Consider the following 23,511-nt stretch of genomic DNA (forward strand, 5'->3'; position numbering starts at 1 on the left):
ATTGCTTTCTAGGGCTTTCTTATATGTAACTCCTTAGCTTGACACGTCGCCGTACCTTATGGGAGGTCCTAGGGCGGCAGGCTTCGCTTGCTACTCGCCCGACGTTGATGAATATAATAATGGCAATAACAAATTACTTAGCTGTCCAGACCTTGCTATCAAGAATCAGGAATTCTAATACACAGCTAATATACAGTCAACGAGCCACTTTCTTCTGATCATATTACTTAGGAAACCCAACAATTTGCCAATCCGTCCAATCAAGGCTTTCGCCGCGCGAATAATCCATCAGCTCGTTTTTTGTTTCCCAGCATCGAGCCCATAAGCCCAAATCATCGTCATGCATCAAGTCGGTTGGAATGACCATTCTCAGCTTGCTACTGTCTTCTGGGTTATGTGTGAAGCGCAAAGCCTTCTTCGGGTCTGGCACTTTGGTTTCGACGTACTCTATAATAATCTCTTCGTCTTCGTACCATAACTGCGTGGGCCGTCTACCAGTGAAAGTAATCTGATCGTACGACTCTGGGATCCATACTTTGCTTAGATCCTTGATCTTATCCACGTTCGCTTTGACAACACAGTGCCATGGATTCTTATAAAGCGACCGGCGAGGAGGTACGTCCGCTATTTAGATCATGAGCTCCGCCTAGTCCAAACCAAGTGACGGTTCATGGATATAAATCAACTCACTCAAATATAAGCCCCATCCTAGTTGACCATTTGCATCAGAAGGCTTTTCTTCCCTATTGATTGTCTCGGCTTCACTCTATAACTCGCATTCTCAGTAGGAGCTTCAAAACGGCGGTACGGCGGTAAAGTGTTCTCCCTGGTCAAAAGTAGAAAGGGGTATAGCGTCTAAGTATAAATCAAGTGAAACTTACTTGGGAAGCTGTTCCATAGCCGATGATTTCCTTTCCTTGAGCTCTACTAAAGAAGAAGCCCAATGCTAGCAAGGTCGAGCAAACAGATTGCGATGAGAACATTATGCTTATAGATTGTAAACAACTGTTATTGATATTCTGAGCCAAGTTAGAGAAAGAGGTAAGAGGGAAGCGGAACCGACGATTGTCCGAAGTAGTTTTGAAGGAGTGACAGAAGACGATGAATTAAATCTAAGGAAGGTGCAACGAGAGATATGCATCTTTAATATATCATATTTAATTTTACTATTTTACTACTACCGTAGAATCTGGTTTAAATGAGTCCATGGCAAGCCGTGCGCGGTGGGCCAGAAGGTAGAGAAGCGAAGAAGAAGGATGACTCAGCGAGCAGAATCCAGCGTTGTAGTACGTACGGAAGCGGAGCATTTTGGCTCCTCGAAGCTGAAAGATTCTGATACTTAGCCATCATTTCTTGCCAATCGGCCACTTTTCGCTGCTGTCCGCCTCCCCCGCTCACGGCTTGCCATAGATTTGTTTAAACCAGATTCTACGCTGCTAGTAGCCGTAGTTGCAATTCCTATTCGTGCGGCCAGCATACCTACCTACGTACTACGTATATGTCCCCCATGTCGAAAATCATCCCAAATATAACGTCAAATTTACTAAGCTTAAGCGTTGCCAATTACAACCACCTTAAAGGCAGGTAGGGGGTCATTTCAGCGGTCCAATGATCTTCTTTTATAAAAGACGGTCATTGGACCGTCTGAAGTTAGTTCGAAGCCTTATTTTAAAATAGTTTACTGAATAATCCGTCTTGTTAAGTAAAGAAACCGTTTCTTCGACGTCCTATAGCCGTCCTCGTTTAAATATTTCAACCACGCTTGCTAAAGAGCTGGTTTTAAATATTGAAAACAGTTTATTAGTTATCATAGACAAGATACGGTTAAAATGAAGAAATCCCTTTTGCCAATAGCATCGTCTTCAAAGGCAGGTAGGGAGTTCTTTAAACGGTCAGCTGATCATCCGATGACGATCTCTTTTAAGGACGGTCCCAAGAGGTTGGCATGGCTGGTGGATCACCCCAGGTCTACTCCGTATAGCTGAATTGGAATCAAAACCTACAATTCAACGGTTTTATACCTGAAATGGAACCGAGTTAATGGATTGGATTATCTTTAACGGGTCCGTCTCTTTTCCCCTGCAACTGCAATCCTATGCCTCCGCCCGCTGAACAACTATCAGGTTCGTATTTCCCCCGTCGCATTGATAAAGATGCTCACTCTGCCTAGACTCAAGCTCCAAGCCTTCCAGGATAGGAATTTTGCCGTTGAAGAGGAGCCTGGCCCACTTCCCAGACGGGCTCGCCTCACTAGAAGGAATCTGAAGGCTTTCGACACTATGGGCCGAGAGAAGAAAAGGTGCGGCTGTATCTGGAACGGGGACGGTGTCTGGGACGACAAAACGGACCACGTCGTCGTCGGACTCAAAGTTTCCCGTGGCAGCCCGAGAAAGCGGTATTCTATACCCGGACGAGTCTGAAGAGCCCGTGGACCTTACCGCCTTGAAAGAGAGCCTTAAAGAAACTCGAGGTTCCGCATCGCCAACAGAATCGGACTTCGAATTGTTCTCCGAGAGAATAAATGGTGTGGAGAATGGAGTCTCGATTTTGAAGAAAATCGATTACTCCTTGCTTAAGCATCATCGCCAACCCGGTTATTTCAGAGTCAACAGCTAAGCCTTTTCCCAGCAATATTGGCTTTAACGACGACCTTCCCCCTGCCCAGCCAGACATGATTGAAGGACCAAAACGGACACAGCTTCATCCTTTCATGGTGAGCCAGCTGGGAGGAGCCGCTGTCCTAAATCTGGATCATCGGAAAGCGATATGCTGCCCCCATATTGCAGGAGAGTAGAAAGCTCATAGCAAAGACCTAAGGCAGGCCGAACGACAAGCAGCATACGATGGTGCTTGTTTAACCCATGGCCGAAACGTGGCGCGTGATTTTTTAGGGAAGCCTGATCGGCTTCAGCATGCATATATCCAGACCTTTACGACGGACGGAACTGTTCTGCGCACCTTTGCGCACCACTCTTCTGAGAGTCGGGGCCGTATGGACTACCACAAAACAGCGACTTCGTACTCCGTCACGCTTGACAACTTCCAGGGCTTTAGAACAGGTCGACGATACATACGGAACTTGCAGGACCATGCCAAGAAACTTTCGGAAGAGCTGAGGGATGAGCTTCTTCAGCATGCTAGCGTGACCTCGCGTGGGTATGGGCAATGGTGACAAGAGCGCTGGCGTTGTGGTAGCCTCTGAGAATGGAGATCGGTCAGATGGCGAAGTGTCTGCTGCGCCGATAGACGAGTATGGGGGCCATCCGAATGGTCTGGATGAGGGTGCTGCCGGTCCAGCAAAATCTGACCATGAACATCAGCCGTACGGCATATTTCCTGCCATGTCAGTGGCTGATCCATGCAGAGATCGGCTCGACGACATGAGTATTGTGGACGGGGTCACTGCCGCCCAGATTACTTTTGATGATAGCTACCGGCTTGACGAGGAGCAGCAGGCAGCCTGGCAAGCAGACCATGTATCTGTGTCTGCGGCTGTGATACTCTCCCCGCCCCGCCCCGTTCTGCTCTTGAAAAGAAGCAGAAGAAGCGTGACCGGTACTCGCCAGACCTCCGTGGCGGATCATCGAGGCGATCGAGGTTTGAATGAGCCGACTTCTTGGTATGGCAAAGAACTACTGGAATGAAGATGGGGTGATGAGATATGATGATATGATGATATGAAAATATGATGCTAGCAAGGACTATCTGATATAGCGTAGCTTACTTACCGTCGCTACTACCGGAGACTCATAGCTTAACTCTTTCTTCTTTCGGGTATTTTATAGAGCAACGAAAAATACTCCAAGTTCACACTTCTCTTCTCCTGCACGGATCGAAGAAACGTCTTTCTTCTATGCACTCACTCAGTGAGACGTCCCATTTCAATCAACTGCCTGATGCCATATCGCGAGAAAAGGCTAAATCAAGAGAAGAGAAGTGTAGGAGGAGAGCCGAGCGCGCAAGCGAAGCCCAAGCAAGGCATAGTAAACAAACAAGTAAACAAAAGCAAAATTAAAAAAATCCAATTAAGCGAATCTCGTAAATATCACACCACATTACAGCACGTACGCGCCGGTACTCTCTCTCTCCTACATACATCGACAGATAGTCATAGATAGCGTTAGCAAGCCTACCGGATTAGTGTATATCTATCACCCGCCCCTCTTGCACGGAATTCAGCGGCTGAATACAGCTGAAGTAACGTACTAGTAGTAATACTTACTTACGGACTTGATGGCTCGTTAACAACACTCCACACCGCGTATTCCGCAAGCGGGCGAGCGCTAGCCGCGCGATTGCTGTCGGTATTGTGTGGAAGTCCTTGGTGCTGGCTGGGTGGCACGGAATGGTGGAACGCGGTGATCGTGGTCTGGCCCGAGGTGTAATGGGCGATTGTCCGGCGTGGCGGACACGGGCCGCGGGTAAGCCGGAGCGAATGGGGATTTCTGCGCTTCTGGTGCCAGCAATGCTTTCTTTTTCCTCTTGTTCTTTTGTTTCTGCGCGCTCTCATAGGTGGCTGCTTATCTACTTTGACCTTGCCGCTGGGAGGAAATGGGCTAGCGGATGGGAATTACAGTGTTCTGGATATTTGCTCAAAGAATTCTATACTTCTTGCTTGTTATGTATGATGCCGATCCTTATGGATACACACAAATTGTTCATACATCTATCATACAATGCTTCCCCTTCCTTACGCATCAACCTCACAAGCCAACGGCATCCCTAACCAGCACCATAGTCTCCTCGGCGCTCTCCTTCGCTCTCGCCGCCCCCCGTCTCGCTACCTCCTCCACGTACCCATCCTCCCTCAGAACTCTGTCAAACTCCCCCCTCACACCACTCAACCCCTCACTCACAGCGCCTGCCACAAGCTTCTTGAACGCTCCTAGGCCCATTCCCTCTTTCTCAAGTTTATCACCCAATACCTGGGGGCTGCGACCTTCAGAATCGAAGGATGAGAGCAGGGTGAGGAGGTTGGAGACGCCGGGTCGTTCGGTGGGGGCATAGGAGACGGAGTTATCGGAGTCAGTGAGGGCGGATGATATTTTTTGGGAGATGGTGCTGGGAGAGTCGGTTATGAGAATGCGGGAGAGGGGTGAGGGGGCGGATTTGGACATCTTTTTCAAAGGCTCGCTAAGGGACATGATGCGCTTTGTAGGGGCTGTGTCGGAGTCAGTGAAAATATCGAAAGGCAATTTGGAACGAGAAAGTAATCTGGACTTGATTGAGAGCTGTAACGAGAGAATAGAGCGCACAGAGAATCGTCTGTGGAGCAACAAGGTGCGAGCCACCGTAAGTGTGGTTGAAGTTCGTCACGCATTCTCGGGCGAACTCGAGATGTTGACTCTGGTCTTCGCCAACTGGAACATGGGTAGCCCTTTTCAAAATCATATGTTAGCGAATTCTTAAAACGTTTCAATTTCAGCTTTCTCTAGCTTTCATCTCGTTACGTCTCATCTATTCGAGGCTTCAGCAGGAATCACGTACCTATGCACCAAGATATCGGCCGCCTGTAAGACTGGATACGAGAAGAGTCCCAGCTTGAGCTTAGACTTGCTGCTCTCATCCAGGGGAGATGTGTTGTCCGCCAAAGACAGCTTACTCTGTGCTTCATGTCAAGATACGTACATATAATAGTGCCGTGAGGGCTTCAAACCAAGGGATACGCACCTTCCACTGTGTCATCCGAGAAAGATAGCCCATACTAGCCGTGCAGCTCAAAATCCACATCAGCTCCGAATGCGCTGGTACCTATTACAAGAACGTTCGTTAGCACTACCCATCTCATAATAATACGCCGCTCACTTCCAACACAAACAAGCACTCAGGATCAGCCCTCGAACAACCGACTTCATTGAACCATCCATCCTTACAACCAGGTCAATTTCCCTACCGCGAAGTCAAAAGACAAGCCCCATCTGCAACACCACCACCCTCGAAACCCCAAAATAGCCCTCAACCACAGACTCATATCCAAAGAGAGGAGTTTCCCACCCACAAGCAACTAACCGCGCACCGAATATAAGTCGCGCAAACCCACCCACTCACCTACCTGACTCTGCATAAAAACAGCGCATCTCTCCTCCCTAATCCCCACCGCCAACAAGGCCGCAAGCGCCTCGCGCCTCCACCGCCTCAGCTCCTCCGGCCGCTGGAATAGCGTGATGGCGTGCAGGTCCACGACTGAGTACAGCAGTTTCGTGGAGGGCGCAGCGGCGTCTTGGAGCGCGACCCAGGTGCGCAGGGCGCCGAGGAGGTTGCCGAGGTGCGGGATGCCGGTTGGTTGAATGCCGGAAAATATGGTTTGGGGGGGCGATGGGTTTGCTGTTGGGAAATGGGAGGCTGCTGTCGATGTGGATGAGGTGGATGAGGTGGATGAGGTGGATGAGGTGGATGAGAATCGTTGCAGGGTGGAAGCGGACAGCGGAGGTCTGTTGGCTTGGATGAGGAGGGAGCGGAGGGGATGCTCCAATAGCCGGGTGTGTTTTGTGAGAGCGAACATTGTGGGATTAGGATATGAAGTTTGGTTACTACAATGGAGGATTTGGCGCGATATGAGATGAAGCGATGAGATAGACGACTTTTCTATGATATGGACACGTGATTGCGATAGAATTATCCATTCACGTTGACGATCAAGCAAGGGCTTCTCGAGATTATATGGACTGGGATGGAGAAAAGGATAGAATTCGCGAATGGTGGTGGCTTGAATGTGGTTCTTGTTCATTACAATACAGATCTTCCTACAATGAACCCTCACGGATGTCTGCTATCTACCCAGACATTTCCTGATGCCCTCTCAAGTCATACAACACTAGCCGTCTGTCTCTTGAACCTCGTCATCTCTTAGCCATAGGTGCACTTCCACCCTGTGCCATCCTGAAGTTCTGCCTGTTGATAACCTCAATAGCCCTCTTGCCAGTCTCGGAATCCTTCTTGAACGCAAAATTTCCCAGCGTCTTCTCCAAATCGCCCCTCATAGCCTCGACTTGAGCATCCATTTCCTTGCCAACACCTGGAAACGCACTGTTAGCCAGAATTCTCTCAAACATATCAATGCCCATTCCAAATGCAAAGCCACGAATACACTAGGACAGAAAAGGGGCCTACCAATCTTCGTAAACTCCCAAACGTTAGCCTTCATACCAATCCCATAATAAGCATGTTTCCTCAAAAACGCCAACCACAACTCCTGCGCCTCCGCTTCCCCATCCTTGATCTGAATAAGTCGCCTGACCGTCTTTCGCTCAAAGTTTTCCTGGCTCTTCTTGTGGATGAACGACCCCCTCGGCACCGTCCACCGCTCCATGATCCTCGGCAGCGGCACCGGCCCGTAGGCAGGGAGGCCCAGATAGTAGGCTGCGCGCAGCGCGAAGTCAGCAAAGAACTCGAGGTTGCGGATGCTGTAGGAACGCAGCTGGAGATCGCACGTCGGCACGCCGTAGGTGGGTTGGCGCCGGAGGGGACGTAGGTAGGCGGCTTGGACGGCACGGGGGAGACGCAGAGCCTTTTCGGGAGATAGGGTAGGGTCTGGTGGGATTTCTGCTTCGCGTCTACAATAGAATATCGTTAGATTTGATCTATGTATATGTATCGTCGTGCAAGGCGGCTCAGGAGCTTCCTACGCTTTTGCCTTTTCTATGCCCTCGCCAAGGCTGTCGTCAACAAGTTGCACTCTTTCCGCATACGAAGAGCTCTTCAAGAAATCTGAAATCTCTTGCGAGGCGTACTGGCGGCGCGAAGAGGGGAAGACTGTTGCTGGGTGTAGGGCTATGATGGGGCTCGTAGATGGTATATTCTAGGGGGCAGTTAGCGATTGCATAGTCTTCGCAGTAGAGGGTGTAATACTGCTGAGCGCACAATTGCCCGCCATGGTATTCGAAAGGGAGTCGCTGTCGCCATGATGTGCTGGTTGCGGTGCAGGAGGGTCGTGGTGTTGAAGCTGATCCCAAAATATTTCTCGGCTCGGTCATAAGCGGGCCTCATGTCCGAATTGAAGACAGCCTCATGTCCAGTTTTACATTTTACAAATTATTTAAACATGTATTATTTACGCCCGGCTACGTTTCCAGATCTAGACCAAACTACTATGAAAGTCGTCAAAGGTTGAAATTTATTCTTTGGATAGGCATTTGGAGCCTCAATAATTAAATGCTTTGATTGAAACCATCCTGACCAGCTCGAGGTTCCTTATGAGGCCAATACAGATAGGCTGTCAAGTCGGAGCAGCTCAGTCCTAGGAAAAACTTTGGAGGGAAGGTATCACTCTCAATATGTGTTTCTGTTCGAAAGAATTGAATTGTGTTTATCTACTACACGGAATGTCTGCTATAACAGATCCTCGTTATGCTGGCAGCGAGAAGTGCAGCAGTACTGCTGCGATTGAGCAGATGGGTAAACCAAATTACCTTAATTGTAGGTAGCATTGAATTGCCGACACAAGCAGCCTCTTCAAGGGCTGGGGTTTGCAAACACCACCAAAGTCTGCCGCTCGAGGATTTAAACTCGTGTAATTCAGCATCATGATAGGCCGGGCGCCACATAGGTGCTCGACCTTTGCTTACATTTGACTCGTCATAAATGCCATGTGGTGGCATCGAATGTCTTCGACAAATTTCGCCTGTAAGCACATCAACTTTTCCAGGCTCAAGTTTGCGTGTATTGGCCTTGTCTGATGCATGAGCTCGGGCTATACTGGTCAGTACACGCAGCGTCGAAAGAAGCAAGGGCTGCCCAACGCAGATGCCGGTGCACGAAGGTATCTGTGCGTTTTGGCTGCCATAGTAATAATCCATATTGGAACACTCACATCATACTACCAGTGTGAGCTGCGAAACTCGAGTAGAATGTTTTTTCTTAAGAGCATAGCTTGTTGGGATGTCGGCCGCACCTGAAGTTATGGTCGAGGCATGGTTGTGTCCGATTTCCCGGGGTATGGCTGGTGAAAGACTCGGAGTGATCAGAGGCAGCGCCAATGTTTGGGCAAAGTCTCGAGATGGAGCCGGGAAGTCCTCGAGATTGTTGAGATCAAGATATCAAATCCATGGGTAGTGGCGATAAAATGTAGGTGTTATGTCCCAGGGCGACGACGATGGTCTTGGGCAGATTCTCGCTCGGACGGCCGATAATCAACACTGATCAGCGCTTCAGAACACCCTTCTTCCTGGCATCCCTCAATTTCTTGTAATGCGCCTTCTTCCCACTGGTCTTCGCTTGCTGAATTTCATTGTATTTGCTCTTGAATCGACCAGAAGCCTTCTCCCCAGCCAAGACCTCTTCAACCAATGTTCTCTTGCGATCTTTGTTTGTTAACCTCGAGCTGAAGTACTCAGTGGGTCCCTCGATGATCGTGCCGACTTGAGAGTACTCCGGAACTGCTTGCTTCCGATTCTCCTTTTTGTAATGTCTCTTAGGATCAAGCACATCTCGCATCCTCAGTAACTGTAGGTCGCGCTTGAGTTCAGGCGTCAGATTGGTGCGGGGCATGTTGAACCAGTCAGCACCGGCAGTGGCTTTCTTCTCCTTTTCTCTGTTAGCTGGGCTCGGCACAAAAGCCAGACAGCGGAGCAAGTGTTTTGGTTCTTCTCAGTGTAACTATGATAATAAGACATCATGGGGTGCAGGAGAGTCCCAAGACGGGACCCGATTCTGCGTCACGTAATTTTTGGAAATTTTCCTCCTAGAAGAAATGCGTGCTTTCGCAATTGAACGTAGATGGGTTTGAAATTTTCTTACCTCTTCAGTACGTTTCTTGATAGCAATAGGATCTTCGACAACGCGGATGCCATTTGCAAGCTTGCGCTGCTGTTCTGTCACAAGGTGGGAGCGATCCACTTGAGGCCCATGATCGGTCGCCTTGATGTACGGCTGCACTGAATTCTCGACATGAATGCTGGGCAGACTACGAGGGTCAGTACAAATACTCGGAGTTATTTGGTTGGACGTGGGTGAGCGTACCTTGATTGCAGAGAAGAGTTGGAGGGGAGTAGAAGCTGCTTCCCTTTGTTCCTCAAGCGTTGCTCGGCTCCCTTGAGCAATTGCTTCACCTGCTCGTCAGAGAGATCCTGGTCCGCCATGGTGGTTGGAGTTGAAGAGGTGGGAGGCATGTTGAGAGAGAGAGAAACGAGAAACAAGTCCAGATCGGAGTTTTCAACGTCTTGCGAGTAATTTGTACCGCTAGGCTGAAAGTCCTCTAGCGCCATGTTTAGCGCAGGACCTGGACCTGGACCTCCAACATGTTGATCTCGGTCTGGGTCTCGGTCTCGGTCAAAGGATTTTCCGCCCTCACCAACTTGCCAGCCGCCCTGGGCCTTGGGCCTTGGGCCTTGGACCTTGGACCTTGGACCTTGGACCTTGGGCAGCAGCTGCCAACCAGGCAAGCAAAGAGGCCTTGCAGCGGACAGCCAGCGCGCAGCCAGCGGGCAGGATAAGAAACTTGGATGATGATGATGCAGATGCCAGATGCTGGAGGACAACGCATCTGCATCTGCATCCACTTCCTTGCCAATGCATTTATGATCTATGTATATATATATATAAGGTATATATATACACACCTTTTACCTGCTCTCCGTGGCGTGGCTCGTCCTGCATTACTATCCTATCCTATCCTATCCATTTCACACCAAGAATCCCAGGGTTCACAGCACCGCATCCATCACCCTAAGCGAGCCGATGAAAGGCCCCCCCCCCCCCCCGACCAGCCAAACAAACCTTACCCAAACCCAAACCCTCCGATCCAACCCTTCAACATCGCAAACTCAACACCAATCGTCCAGGACCAATCAATTGTATCCCCCAAAAATACAGAGCTATCAACAAGCTTCAAAGTCGCGCGACAGCTTGTCCGTCCATCTGCTGCCTTCGAGAGCCCATTGAATCGCGCGGCGAGCGGCGAGAGGAAAATAAAAGGCGACGAAGGAAGCTGCTGTATAGCCAGGCCCCCGAACCATCGATCCGGCGCCGCTTCGACCCAGGCGCAAACGCATCACGGTTGAACGAACCAGAGAATTGAAAGCCTACACTACGGAGTAGAGAGAGAGAGAGAGCGCGCGCACCAAGGACGGGAAGGAGAAGATACAAACCCGCAACAATGGATCAACAACCACCCAGCTCGTCGCACGGCCAGCAGCAACAGGGAGTAGGACAGCATCAGCATCAGCAGCAGCAGCAGCAGCAGCAGCAGCAACGGTCGACCTTGCCTAGGTACGACATAGGCCTGGGGGGCCATTATGGTATGTTTGCTTCTTGATATCATACCTTGGGAATCTGGAAGATTGCGAGAGAGGGCAAGGGCGCATAATAAATGGAGAGGGGATCATTGGCTAATGCGCGTTTGTTTGCCAGGTGCCAGTTCTGCGGTAAGGACTTATCACTCACATTGAATGAACAATTGGGGAGGGAGGGCAGAGAGATTAACAAGCTAATGTGAAGGGTAGATTGCTGCTCAAGGATTTGCGCCAGTTGCGGACTTTTACACTGGTGCCTGGGCAAATGTACGTTCTAATCCTTGCGCCATCTACTGCTCTATCTGCGCCTCCAGCCTCCAGCCTCCGATTGGAGCCCAGCTGACAGTCAGTAATAGGTCAACCAAGGCCTCCACGGCAACTACAAAGACATCCTCACCACCTACTGGCAACACGTAATCAACCACCTCGAGACCGAGGCCCATGACTACAAGCTCCACCAGCTGCCCCTCGCCCGCATCAAGAAAGTCATGAAGGCCGACCCGGACGTCAAGATGATTTCCGCCGAAGCACCCATCCTGTTCGCCAAGGGCTGTGACATCTTCATCACTGAGCTCACCATGCGCGCCTGGATCCACGCCGAAGAGAACAAGCGCCGCACACTGCAACGCTCCGACATCGCGAGCGCGCTGGCCAAGTCCGACATGTTCGACTTCCTGATCGATATCGTGCCTCGCGATGACGCAGCCCACGGCGGCGGAACGAAGCGAGCACAGGGCCATGCACCGCCCAGCGCTCCCGTTCCTGGGACCCAATTGCCACAACAGAATATCCCGCAGCAAGGTCACATGCCGCCCCCGGAATACGGTGCTATCCATGGGCTTGGACAGGAACAGGACTACCGCCAACAGCCGAATATGTACGGAGGGCAGGTTCAGGCTGGTCCATCGGCCTCGTATGGCGGTGCGCCACAGCAGGGCATGTACGGTGACATGGAGGGCATATATGGCGGATATCCTCCTATGCCGCCTCAGCAGGTACGTACCTACATGTGTACTCCGGAATTTCCTGAATTTCCTGTGTTTCTGGGAATTTTGTTACTAACAGCCAGGAGAACATGTACCAAATGCCTTCCCAACACCGACCTCAAGACCCGTCCATAGGTCCCGATCCTGGCCACAACTACTCTCGCCATGACGGAGGAGAAGGCGAGGCCGATGCGGAGGGCGAGCGTGATGATTTTGGATAAGTGGCAGATTGGGAGTCGAGGATATCGTGGACGACGGTAGACGAATTTCTATGATGGGATGGAGTTTAGAGGTTTACCAGTACCCATGGGACGTGTTATGGCTGATTTCTTTTCTGGCGCTGGTCTCGGTCTATGGACAGATTTGAGAAACCTTGTGGATATCGGATACTGTCCTATTGTTCACAAGTGAGGTGAATGTGATGACAATGACTATTCCCTTCCCGGATTCGGGAACAAAGTCCGTAGTGAGAACCAGATCGGATTGGACTACTCGGGCATTGGAAGTGAGCTGAATAAGCGGTGAATTTGGCATCACAAACTCATCATTTCATCCCAAACCTTGAAGAGAAATTCGCAAGTCGATCAGTCCTGGACGGGCTCGCCACGATTGACTGCGTAATCCTACGTACGATATTAGATTAGCACATTTCCCATTACATAACCAGCCCATAGTAGAGAGGCAGAACGTACTTCTCCAGAATCCTCGGCCCATTCAGCGCGTCTACGCGTCCAAACTTCTTGTTCCGGATCGACACGTCATAAAAGTCGTCCGGGTTCTCCGTCTGCATCAGCAGCACCGTCTGCTGCAGCTCGTCCAAGTTCTCCTTGAGGATCGGAGCGTTTTCGAGCGTGTCGACGAAGTCGGAGAGGTAGTCTACGTCTTTGGCCAGGGCGGCGACGCCGTTGGGATTGATCTTCTTGACGTCTGGGGAGAGTGGGAGGGCCTGGGGGTCTGTCCGTTAGAGTGCTTAAGATAGGGGACAAGGGGCAGGAGACGCACGAGAATCATGTTCGCGGCATGAGAGAGGGCGTCGAAGTAAATCAACTCTTTGATTTCACGTGGGAGTCCAAGCAGAGTAGAGCTCATGATGTTAGAAAGGTATTGCGTTAGCGTTTGCATGTAGTTGCTCGGCTCGCTCTCGAGTGTGCTTGCCATCCAATCGTATTCAGCCGTTTCTACCAGATCATCAATCTTGGAATTGACGAGCTCAAAAATACGCTTCTCGGCTGTCTTCTTATTGCTGCGGAACACCTCGGTGGCTTCCAGGACGATAGGTCCACCGGCCGAAGTCGAAGATCGGGCAGCAATGAGTAGTTGTTCGAGTTCTCGACAGGCGGTTTCGAAGTGCTCGAGATTGATGAGAATCTGGACGATTTGGCCTAGGTATTGAGAGTTCAGTCGTTCAATCAAGGAGATGCATACTTTCTCCAGAAGCAGCTGGTCCAGGGACTGTCGCAGTGTTAGCTCCGATCTGAAAATCTATAGTGGCGTGTTTTTTACCTTCTTGAGAGCTTCGTCGATGACATTTGGATGTTGGAAGTGGTCATCAGAGAAAAAGTAGAATTGGTTTAGAAAATTCCGGATGTCGATACAGCAGAGTGGGTACATCTGAGAGAATGGAAGTACACATGGGAAACTATGGTATATTTAGCTGGAGCCTCTAGATCGGCGTCTGGATAAACTGACCTGAGTTCTTTTCTGGGTTTATCTGGTGTGAACCAGCAAACATTGACTACTTTGTCGTATTCATCAATATTGCTGACCGGCATTGGCATGTAGTCATCACTTGCAACAATCTGGCACAGATCAGTGGTGCTCTCATAAAGACAAAGATATCACCCATACTTCTTGGAAATCGTCGCTGAATCTCTTCTTCAAAAGCTCGGCGTACTTCTCGAATAACGTCAGAAGGAAGTTGTCCAGTGTAACCACAGAGTATCCCCATGTCTATTGGTTGTCAGTGCAAGATCTCTGGTTATAATGAGCGTGCACTTACGTCCATCGTCTGGATGAAGAGAGCGACCACTCCTTTAACCTTAAGTAGTACTTCCGCATTGTCGACCCTGTCCAAAGCCTTGGATACCAAATTGATAGCAGTCTGACTCATCGAATCCCAGAGCTCATCGATCTTCTGACTGTCAGCAATGAGTTCTACATGATAGAAGAACCTCTTACATCAACCGGGGATCTTAGATTATGTGCTCGTCTCATAGTAGCCTTCTCAATGATAGCAAAGCCAGCAATACCTTCCAGTAAACTGCTCAAACTCTGCTCATCTTCCTCCATCAAATCGATACTACCCGGCAGCAAAAGTTCCTTCTGCCGTCTTCGTGTCGCCGCATATTCTTGCTTGAACTTGTCACTTTGACCAAGTGCCTCATGGATATGCAGGCACTCAAACAGAGGCTGGAAGTCCACATGCAATTCCTCGTTTTCCAGCACATCGAACTCCTCGCTCTCGTCAAACACCAGCTCGATGGCAGAGTTTAGCTTGAAGTTCTTTGGGTACTGATTCGATTCCATCCGCTCCTTCTGTCTCGTACGCCTTAATTCGGTATGGTAGAAGGCAACCTCGCCCAGGAACTGCGACGTCTCTCTGATCCGATACAGCCACGTGTTCAAGTCGTTCATAACCGCTTCGGAAATGGCCTTTCGCGAGGATGGTATAGACTTCTGTATGATATCTGCCAATTTGTGCTGAGTCGCATATTTGTTCTGAATCGTAGGGATCAAATGCTCGTTCTGCAGGTCTTCTAGCGCCTTCAGCGCCGCATAGTAATTCTTGTTCCGAATCAGATTATCCGCCTGGTTAACCGCATGCAGGATCTTCAGCGACTCCTTCAACGCCTCTGACGCCTCGGCGATGTTCTGTCGGACAGCCTTCGTATCCACCAGAGCTTCCTTCTGCGCAGCCAGCTTCTCCGTGCTTGCTTGTATGGACTGATTGAGTTCTAGGATCTCTTTCGTGAGCTGCACTGTGCCCTCGCGTACTTTCTGCAGTTGATTGACGGATGCGAGGAATTCGTCGTGTTTCGTCAGTCCGATCCGCTCAATGTCAGCCTCGCGAGCTTCGGCGTATAGGGACAGGCTTTGCATGAGCCCTGGAGTTCTATTCGAGATCGTGGCATCCTTGAGAGCGGGGATCAACTGATCGAGGTAGTCGGTATCAGAGGAGGACAGATTAATCTACATAGCTCGAGTTAAGGAGGTTCGATGGGCTCCAGAAGGGGGAGGCTTGCCTGCTGCACCGCAACTCTGTAGTCATCATATTGGGCTTGTTTCCGAGGCATGTTGACTGGTAGAAGCTTCCCTCGATTCAGCAAGTGATTTTTAAAGTAAGGGCATAATACTGCGTCTGCATGTCAAAATCATCCTGGAGTCGCAGCTTGCTGTCTGTCTGACGGAGACTCTTCACGGTACGGTAGGCCCGGCTAAACCTAGGCACGTTGAGCCGAGGGCTCTATTTTGACGACGACTCTACATCTGAGACTAGATATGTATCTGAACTGATGACAAAACCACCGAACTTGGATGCATCTGTATCCATCTGCTTTATGTTTCTTTGCTATATGAGAGACAATTATTTTTCTATAGTCATAGCCCACTGAGCTCTGTCTGGATCTCCATCCGAAGGCAACGTTCTTCCATCAGTCACTCTTGCGACTGTCTATAGCTATGGATGACTGATAAGTGTCGGGCACACAAAGAGCTTCACAGGCAAGCCCAAACATCAAAGCCCATGTACAAGAAGAGTCACTGGACTGAGCCTTATTCTCTGAAAGACATGTAACATGTTTTTAACAGGCTTCAAGTCATTTCATAGAAGAGGATTCATGATAGAGAAGAGACATCCTCTTTGGCCGGGACGGTGCAACCAAGGGCTCTTTGATCTTTTCAAGCTCGGAGACCCAAGGGTAGTCCTTCCATTGCATGCCTCTCCAGTGGGCATATCCGGCGCGCGAAACTCACTGAGAGGCGAGGGAGAAATTGGTAAGGATTTACAGTATTCACAACCACGTGTAGAGTTGCCGCATGCAATGCTTGTTGTAGATGTATTCCATCGAATAGGCCATTAATTCTGGGGGGCAAGGGGGCAACACACTGTTCGTGGCGAGGTATTTCAGGTATGTAGATGCTCCTCATGCCCTTACAAATGACCCGGCTTCTATGCGTAGTCTTCCAAATATGCTTTTGACTCGGAGTCCATTAGGCGAATAGTTCGTTTGTGTTGGGGGCTTACAGGCCTTGCAAAGCGCACCGGGTTTTCCTGTCGTGTGAAATTCAACATGCTAAAGGCTGAGTTTGAAATTGTTAGCAGATACGGATAAGCCAGCGGGTTCGAGATACTGGTAGCTGACGGCGGATAAGTCTTCCTCTGCATATATACTTCAGACCTTTATTTAGCGGTGAGGCTGCTGCACCGAAAAATCTATAGCTTGAATTTGAAGTCACCGATGAGCTCTGCCCAACGTAATGATAAAGCTGGACATACCAGTGTTATGGCATTTCTCGGCATCTCTTTTGTGGATCCGTGAAATCACCAGTCTTTTACTTCACAAGCAGCTCTAGAAGCTAGATTTAAAGGAAGGAGCGAGTCTCGATTGTAAATAGCTACTTCTAGTTCCCGGAGACACTGAGCCATCCGAGCTTCTTGTACATCCATATATTCTGAAAATTGGCAGCACTCGTAACGTCTACCTTAGTTATTTGAGTCCCAAGGTTCAGTCTCGCAACTCGACCTCATCATTCCGGCGTCTGTGAAATCTGCCCCTCGCCCCCTTCCTTTCTTGAAATGTCTACCCCCTTGCCTTTTCTGCGACCCATGCCACCCGTACGATATATCGAATCAGCTGGAATGATCCGTTCAGCGAAGATCTGAAATAAGCAGGGCCGACGCAGAATTTGGGACAGCGGGTGGGCAGTTTCCAGATGCTATCAATGGAGAAGAACAGAAGGAAGGGGTGACCAGACCGACGGAGGGACGCACGCACAGGGGAGGTCTATCAAATCAGTGACGGTCATTTATTTGGCCTGGCAATTGAAAGCGATTCGAGCTTATCTAATTGAACATGTAATAAATAAAATTACAGAATTGTTGTTTCCACATTTTGCAACAACACTTGTAGGAGGGCTACGATTCTTTACCTGTACGAGGTGCCCCTTACGAACCTTCAGCTCTTTTTCTTTCTTTCTCTTGCGGTAGAAAGAGAGATAAAGAGTCTAGAGAGCCGAAATTGAATCATCGACATGCGACGTCTCTTCGAAGAGATTTTCCTTTACCGACGATTCCGAACCTCTCTCCTCTTTCTTCTCGAATACTACGCCGACTACGATCTATACTTGACGGGCATACCGATTGAAAAGACTAAAAGGATTTGCGATAGAAAGGGGACGTATATAAAAGATAGGATGGGAAGGGCTTAGTTCGATTGATCGAAAACACGGTACTGCGCCTTCGAAAGAGCGTTCTATAAACACACCGGTTCTATTTAAAGGTTACGAACGCGAGCCTTCTTAGCTTTACGACGAAAGAGAACGATGTTTGTATTATACGGATCGAGGCCGCCCGTAAGGCCACACGTATTCGACAGTTGTCGAGAGAAAACTCGACGCACATCATTATGAATTGCTTTTAAAGGGTTTATAAGTGTCCAGCTATTTGACGAGAGGTTTTCTTCAACGTGGTTTTTACTCTCGATTAAATAGTACTTTATATATAATTCCTCTACTTAACACGTCGCCGTACTTTATAAGAGGTCCTTAAGGTCTAAGCATTGCGTTTTGAATACCCGCCCGACGTTAATAAATACAATAACAACAACAACAACAACAACAACAACAATAACACTTGTATATTATGCGTTAAACATTTCATCTCTGAGCAAAGCGAGCTTTACCTATATTTCTAGTGAATCTGATAAGTGAAAACTAAATATCAACTGAGTAGATCAAACTTCAAGCTTCTAGACTCTTTTGATTATTATTATAATTAAATTACATACCCGGATTCAATACATTGATCCTGTGTATCTAGTTTTCTGGACAACCAATTACGACCAAGCTTATCCTTTGAAAGATAAGCAGCTTTGTTTGAGAGAAAGTCCTTGGATTGTAAATAGAAGTCATATCATTAATTGCAGTCTTAGCATTACCTTTTGGCTTTTTCTTAGTGCCTTCTAAGATACTAGTGTTTAAGCTAGGCTATGTATTATTAGTTAACTTTAACAAATGGCTTTTAGTCTTTAAAAACATTGGAAAATGATTTCTATTGTCTGATTATTAATTTCGAAATGTTTCAATCAAAACTAAAGTGTCCTGCTCGAAAATCTTTACATAATGTAAAGCTGCAGTACCTGACTTTCTTGCGGTTCAAGCCTGTTTGCGATTATAACAAAGGCTGTCGATGAAGTTCGACCTAGATTAGCGCTTTAAAAAGTGATTATGAGCATCGATTTGAAAGCATTAGATTAAAGCAATAAAGCATTGTTTTTACCGACTATCTTTACCATATCTTTGGAAATGCTGCAAAGGCTGTATCGTTATCTTTGCGATATAATAAAGGCGATTGAATCTGAGCCGAGTGCTCGCTTCAGTCCCAAGCTAAAGAAGGATTTCATATGTAGGCATTGACCTCCAAGTGATTCTATAAGAAACACAGCATTCGGCTTCAAACATCTATAGCTTTATTTAGTATGATTTGTTGACAAGTCGTTAATTTAGCAAAAATCTATATCAACGATCAGTGATCAATTTACGAATAAATATCTCGACTAAGGAAGTATTAATTATGAAATATTATCTTAAGAAACGATATGCACCTTCAAAGTCACTAAGCCCTGTCTTATTGAGTAGAAAGGTACGCTTTTTGATTGTTATATAGAATGTATCAATAGCTATTACAGTTTATATTCACAAGTGCTTTGATCTTGAAAAGCATCGACTTCGAAATTATTCAATTCAAACTGTAGCGTCCACTATGAAACTGATATTGCCTTATATTGTATGTTTGTATAATGCTTGATTATTAATCTTGAATTAAGTATGTAAATGGTTATCAGCATATTACAAGTAGATAGATAGTCTTTTGAAATCTACTACATTTAAGCGAGGCAGCCTTCCTTTAAGAACAATTATCAAGCATGCTAGAGAACTTTTCTTTTATTCTTAGCTCTCTTTCTTGCTATACTATAGAAATATGCTGATTCTTTGTTTATAAATCATAGATATCAATAGTTAAATATAAAATAGTAAACCGTAATAATAAGATTTAGTGACGTAGTATATAACATCTAATTACCCAGTCGAAAATTAAGTCTTCGAACTGAAAGTTGGACTCGAGAATCACACATTTTAACAGGTATAGGATCCTTCTTATTGAGCAGCGTACATCAATAGCTTTTAAGAAAAGATTAAGTGGGTGCTTCTAATATCGCCGCAGCTTATCTCCGGACAACGTGCTGTAAAACATCGATTTTTGCTGCAAATATAGACTTGAAAAACGGCGAAGCTGTCAATTTCGCCGCATTCACGCGGGATACTCCTGTCGTCTCATGCCTGGTAATTGCAGCATGCTGCGTGGCGGTTGCCCAATTGGGGTTGGGTCGCTCCTTCCGTGTGGCTCACTAGCTCCGAACAAAAGCTTCCCAAATCTCCCCAAATCTCGCGATTACAAAAAGCTCCTGTTCCCTCCCTTCCCATCTCCATCTCTTCCTTTCTTCCTCTTCAACTTTTCTCAAGTCACTTTCCCACTCTTTTTCCCCCTCTGCCATATCTCCCCTTTTGATCTTTGGTTCTTTGGTCCATCCATCAGCTTGGTCAATTGTCAAATCCTACGGGCCCACGCGTCAAGTCAAGCAGTACTCCTAATTCGGTTGCGACCGGTCGTCCACTGCAAACTGCATATTTGAGGCTCTCGTTGCCATATTTCTGCTTGCGGAGGCCTCTCTGGTACTGGTACGTGCTACTTCCTCCCATTCCTGTTGTCGCCCTCCTGCGCCGCCACTATCTGTGCCGCCGAGAAGCAGAGGGGGCACTTTGGCGGCGCCGTTTCCAATGCATCTGAGTGACTGGCCAGTGGCCCTGATCATTGACCTCCTCCAGCTGCATAACGTGCATCTCACTGTCTTCAGACGTGCTCCTCCCTCCTCAGATGAGCTATGAGCCCTACTTGCTGTCAATGCTTGCTAACGTCAGTTCTACGGGCCAGCACATACCTAGGCACATCTTCCTGCCAAACGCTTGTATCAGGCTATCTCGTTTGGACTCTGGTCAGTAATTCTTTCCTATCATCTGCAAAGTTTCAACCTTGCTTTCCTATACCTTTCAGTTTGGAAATTCCCCTAACGTCCTCAAGGCCTTCTTTCTACTCTTACTACCCTCTAGAAAGCAACCGACATGTCTCGTTACACGACTTCTCCTCCCTCATCGAGAGATGACTCGGCTCAGGGTACACCACAAACCAATCTTTCAATGTTCTCTCCTGAGGATGGCCGGGGATTTAAGGTCTCTTCCAACAGATCTGCTGAGCGCATGCCACTTCAACCTCAACAACAGACAATGAACCATGATCCATTCGGTCCATCTTCTGCCTCCAAGTCCAAGACCTCTGAGCAGAAGCTGTCCGCCACAGCCTCTACCTTCCAACCAAAGCAGCCATTCCGCGTCACCATGTCCTCGGGCACAATGGGTTCTTCTTCCACCACCTCTGGCTTTCTCCCTGGTACAGTTGAACACCTTAACGAGGTCATTGACAAGGCTGGTGGCAGTGAAAGTCCAACTCGCTCATCGTCGGTTGATTTGGAGACAACTTCCGGAACTTTCACCACCAGCACTCGCTTGTCGAGATGCATCAAGGTCTCCGACCTCTACAAGAGCGAAGATGTCATGCCTGTCGTTGAGTCGGCATGGAAGGCAAGCCTCCTAATCTCCATCACTTGAGAGTTGACAGATGCTAATGGTCACTTTGTTATAGAAGCTTGGTCAATCTGGATACAAGTGTAAGGGCAGTTCCAGATTTCTTAACCAGGGTGACGTTGCATACATTCGCCTCAGCAACATTGTCGACTCCATCCCACTCTACAATGCAATCCAGAAGGATTCTGAAGGTCTCGCTGTCGAGTACATCTCGCCCGCCGTTGCGAGTCAGGCAAGTCCTCACAACCTCCCGTGAGAGACGCCACTAACAAGCATCAGGTTTTCTCGCCTCACAGACAGTCCTACACTGCCCACGAGGGTCAAGTGGTTCTCAAGGTCAAGTACCCATCTACTCGCAACTCGGGCAAGGGTGCTTTTGAGCTTCAGATTCGAGACCTCCTTGCTGTGGAAGGACCAATCCGTGCATGGCAGAAGATCGTAGCCACCGAGGCCGGTATCTATCACTTGGTTGCCGAGTTCGAGGATGCTTGCCATGCTGGTAGAGCTATTCAGCGTCTCAATGGTACTTCAGTTGGTGTAAGTTCCAATTGTCCGATCCATCATGCAATGCTGACGATCACCAGAACCCAGCCGATCCATCTTTCATCTGTCTCGCCGAGCACCAGCCAGATGTTCAGTCGCCCATTCTTGCACAGCACGGTGGCCCTGCTACAACTCCCACCCGTCGCTCGGGTGCTGCCATTGGAGATCAGTCGTCTCTCTCTGAGGCCTTTGGATCCATGAACATTGGTAAGTTTGAGGAATTCTCGAATTACGTGGAATACTTGCTTATACTTTCAGGCACTGGCCAGTACATGAGCAACTTCAGCACGCCTGCGTCCAGCATTGTCTATACCCCTGCCTCGAGCGTCGGCTACATGCCTGGCACTCCCGGGTTCAGCTTTCCTCAGGGACCTGTCATGATGGGCGGCATGTACTCCCCGCAACAGTTTGGTCCGATGACTCCTTCTCAATACAGTTCCAACGGCTTCACGTATGGTCCACCCCCAATGAACCATCAGGCATATGGATCCAGTATGTCCTACAGCCCACGGGCCAACGTCTTCAACTCACCCCGTAACATGGGCGACTCTCGTTACTTCGATGAAGTGATGGTTGGCAGTCCGCGTGAGGAGCACTATGGCCGTTTCAGTGGACGTGCTCGGTTTGGTGGTCGCCAGATTGGTTACCGCGGTCGAGGCAATCAGGTTGGCGGTCAGCATAACCATGTTGAAATCGACAAGATCCAAGCCGGTCTCGATGTTCGCACAACTGTAAGTCAATAAACTCTCTTCTCTCCTGAAACTCTTTGCTAATCCCGAAGGTGATGCTTCGCAACATCCCAAACAAGGTCGATCAGGCCATGCTCAAGTCAATGATGGACGAGTCAAGTTTCGGCCAGTACGACTTCATGTACCTTCGCATTGACTTCTCAAACAACTGCAAGTAAGTACAATGACTCATGATCCCAGAGACCTTTGCTGATAGTTCTTCCAGCGTCGGCTATGCCTTCATTAATTTCGTTGATGTAAGCCCTAGATTCCACTTCTCAAGACCAGAATCCTAGCTAACTTCTACAGCCCCTACACATCATTGAGGTATGGAGAACCAGCGATACATCTTTCATACATACTAACCTGTTATTTAGTTCGTTCGCGCCAGATCCAACCAGAAGTGGAAGAAGTTCCAGAGTGAGAAGGTTGCTGAAGTTTCGTACGCCAGTATGTATTATCTTTGTCTCCCATTGTTCTCTATTGACACATTGCAGCCATCCAAGGTCGGGACTGCCTGATTCAAAAGTTCCGCAACTCTTCTGTCATGCTTGAGCCCGCTCATTATCGCCCCAAGGCAAGTACATCTCATCCTTCAATATGGATCTACACTGACCAGTGCCAGCTCTTCTACACTCACCAAGATCAGAACGGACTCGCCGGCCAAGAAGAGGAATTCCCTGCCAGCGACAATTCCTCCAAGTTGAAGAGAAGCTGTGAGAATGCCGAGCACGTTGGTAGGATCAATCCCACCCCACTGCTCAACTTTCAACACTGACACGACCAAAGGTTTGTTCGCTCCAAGCGCCGGCCAACACCTCCGTGACGAGCAGCGCCGCCGCCGTTCTCAGTATGACCGCGGCACTTCTCTTGCCGAGCGCGACGAGTTCTACGATGAGGGCCCGTATCTTGGTTATGGATCATGTAAGTTCCATTCCTCCCCGGTGGGCGTTTGAGAGACTAACTGTTCCGAAGATTAAAGCGATAAACTACTTTCTTGAGCAATTCTTCTGGTGGTGTTGATGAATTGGTTCAATTTGGTGGCATTTTCGCGGGTCTTTGCTTTACGGATATAGACCGATTTGGAACGTTCTTTTGAAATCGTGCTGA

The 23,511-nt window shown here is 48.5% G+C and overlaps 8 protein-coding genes across 8 annotated transcripts; 3 read left to right on the top strand and 5 right to left on the bottom strand.

The window, feature by feature from the left end:
• Positions 1–223: 223 nt before the first annotated feature.
• L3040_004541 (uncharacterized protein) lies at positions 224–983 on the bottom strand (the record flags this gene model as incomplete). Its single annotated transcript, XM_007291601.1, has 3 exons — positions 224–624; positions 691–766; positions 882–983. 3 exons carry the CDS (start codon positions 981–983, stop codon positions 224–226), a joined length of 579 nt encoding a protein of 192 aa, XP_007291663.1.
• A 1,170-nt stretch (positions 984–2,153) lies between these two features.
• L3040_004542 (uncharacterized protein) lies at positions 2,154–3,644 on the top strand (the record flags this gene model as incomplete). Its single annotated transcript, XM_066155437.1, has 4 exons — positions 2,154–2,395; positions 2,629–2,713; positions 2,927–3,152; positions 3,196–3,644. 4 exons carry the CDS (start codon positions 2,154–2,156, stop codon positions 3,642–3,644), a joined length of 1,002 nt encoding a protein of 333 aa, XP_066012025.1.
• A 1,059-nt stretch (positions 3,645–4,703) lies between these two features.
• On the bottom strand, positions 4,704–6,502 carry L3040_004543 (uncharacterized protein; the record flags this gene model as incomplete). Its single annotated transcript, XM_007291603.2, has 5 exons — positions 4,704–5,161; positions 5,256–5,377; positions 5,488–5,603; positions 5,671–5,751; positions 6,053–6,502. The coding sequence occupies 5 exons, from the start codon at positions 6,500–6,502 to the stop codon at positions 4,704–4,706; spliced, it is 1,227 nt and encodes a 408-aa protein (XP_007291665.2).
• A 337-nt stretch (positions 6,503–6,839) lies between these two features.
• Positions 6,840–7,902, bottom strand: L3040_004544 (uncharacterized protein; the record flags this gene model as incomplete). The annotated part of the gene is made up of 4 exons (XM_066155444.1): positions 6,840–7,015; positions 7,111–7,553; positions 7,626–7,798; positions 7,849–7,902. The coding sequence occupies 4 exons, from the start codon at positions 7,900–7,902 to the stop codon at positions 6,840–6,842; spliced, it is 846 nt and encodes a 281-aa protein (XP_066012026.1).
• Positions 7,903–9,138: 1,236 nt separating this feature from the next.
• On the bottom strand, positions 9,139–10,076 carry L3040_004545 (uncharacterized protein; the record flags this gene model as incomplete). Its single annotated transcript, XM_066155448.1, has 3 exons — positions 9,139–9,522; positions 9,736–9,901; positions 9,958–10,076. 3 exons carry the CDS (start codon positions 10,074–10,076, stop codon positions 9,139–9,141), a joined length of 669 nt encoding a protein of 222 aa, XP_066012027.1.
• Positions 10,077–11,092: 1,016 nt separating this feature from the next.
• Positions 11,093–12,435, top strand: L3040_004546 (uncharacterized protein; the record flags this gene model as incomplete). Its single annotated transcript, XM_007291606.2, has 5 exons — positions 11,093–11,234; positions 11,347–11,360; positions 11,439–11,495; positions 11,585–12,223; positions 12,301–12,435. The coding sequence occupies 5 exons, from the start codon at positions 11,093–11,095 to the stop codon at positions 12,433–12,435; spliced, it is 987 nt and encodes a 328-aa protein (XP_007291668.2).
• Positions 12,436–12,758: 323 nt separating this feature from the next.
• On the bottom strand, positions 12,759–15,507 carry L3040_004547 (uncharacterized protein; the record flags this gene model as incomplete). Its single annotated transcript, XM_066155454.1, has 9 exons — positions 12,759–12,837; positions 12,907–13,160; positions 13,217–13,666; positions 13,718–13,853; positions 13,904–14,013; positions 14,063–14,164; positions 14,214–14,345; positions 14,393–15,403; positions 15,457–15,507. 9 exons carry the CDS (start codon positions 15,505–15,507, stop codon positions 12,759–12,761), a joined length of 2,325 nt encoding a protein of 774 aa, XP_066012028.1.
• A 5,104-nt stretch (positions 15,508–20,611) lies between these two features.
• L3040_004548 (uncharacterized protein) lies at positions 20,612–23,381 on the top strand (the record flags this gene model as incomplete). Its single annotated transcript, XM_066155459.1, has 13 exons — positions 20,612–21,106; positions 21,189–21,382; positions 21,427–21,667; positions 21,715–21,880; positions 21,932–22,404; positions 22,455–22,576; positions 22,628–22,658; positions 22,711–22,728; positions 22,779–22,851; positions 22,899–22,978; positions 23,027–23,138; positions 23,191–23,325; positions 23,377–23,381. 13 exons carry the CDS (start codon positions 20,612–20,614, stop codon positions 23,379–23,381), a joined length of 2,145 nt encoding a protein of 714 aa, XP_066012029.1.
• Between the last annotated feature and the right edge of the window lie 130 nt (positions 23,382–23,511).

The sequence above is a fragment of the Drepanopeziza brunnea genome, assembly GCF_022702325.1.
Source record: "Drepanopeziza brunnea f. sp. 'multigermtubi' strain 214-2 chromosome Unknown ctg6, whole genome shotgun sequence".
NCBI lineage: Eukaryota > Fungi > Ascomycota > Leotiomycetes > Helotiales > Drepanopezizaceae > Drepanopeziza > Drepanopeziza brunnea.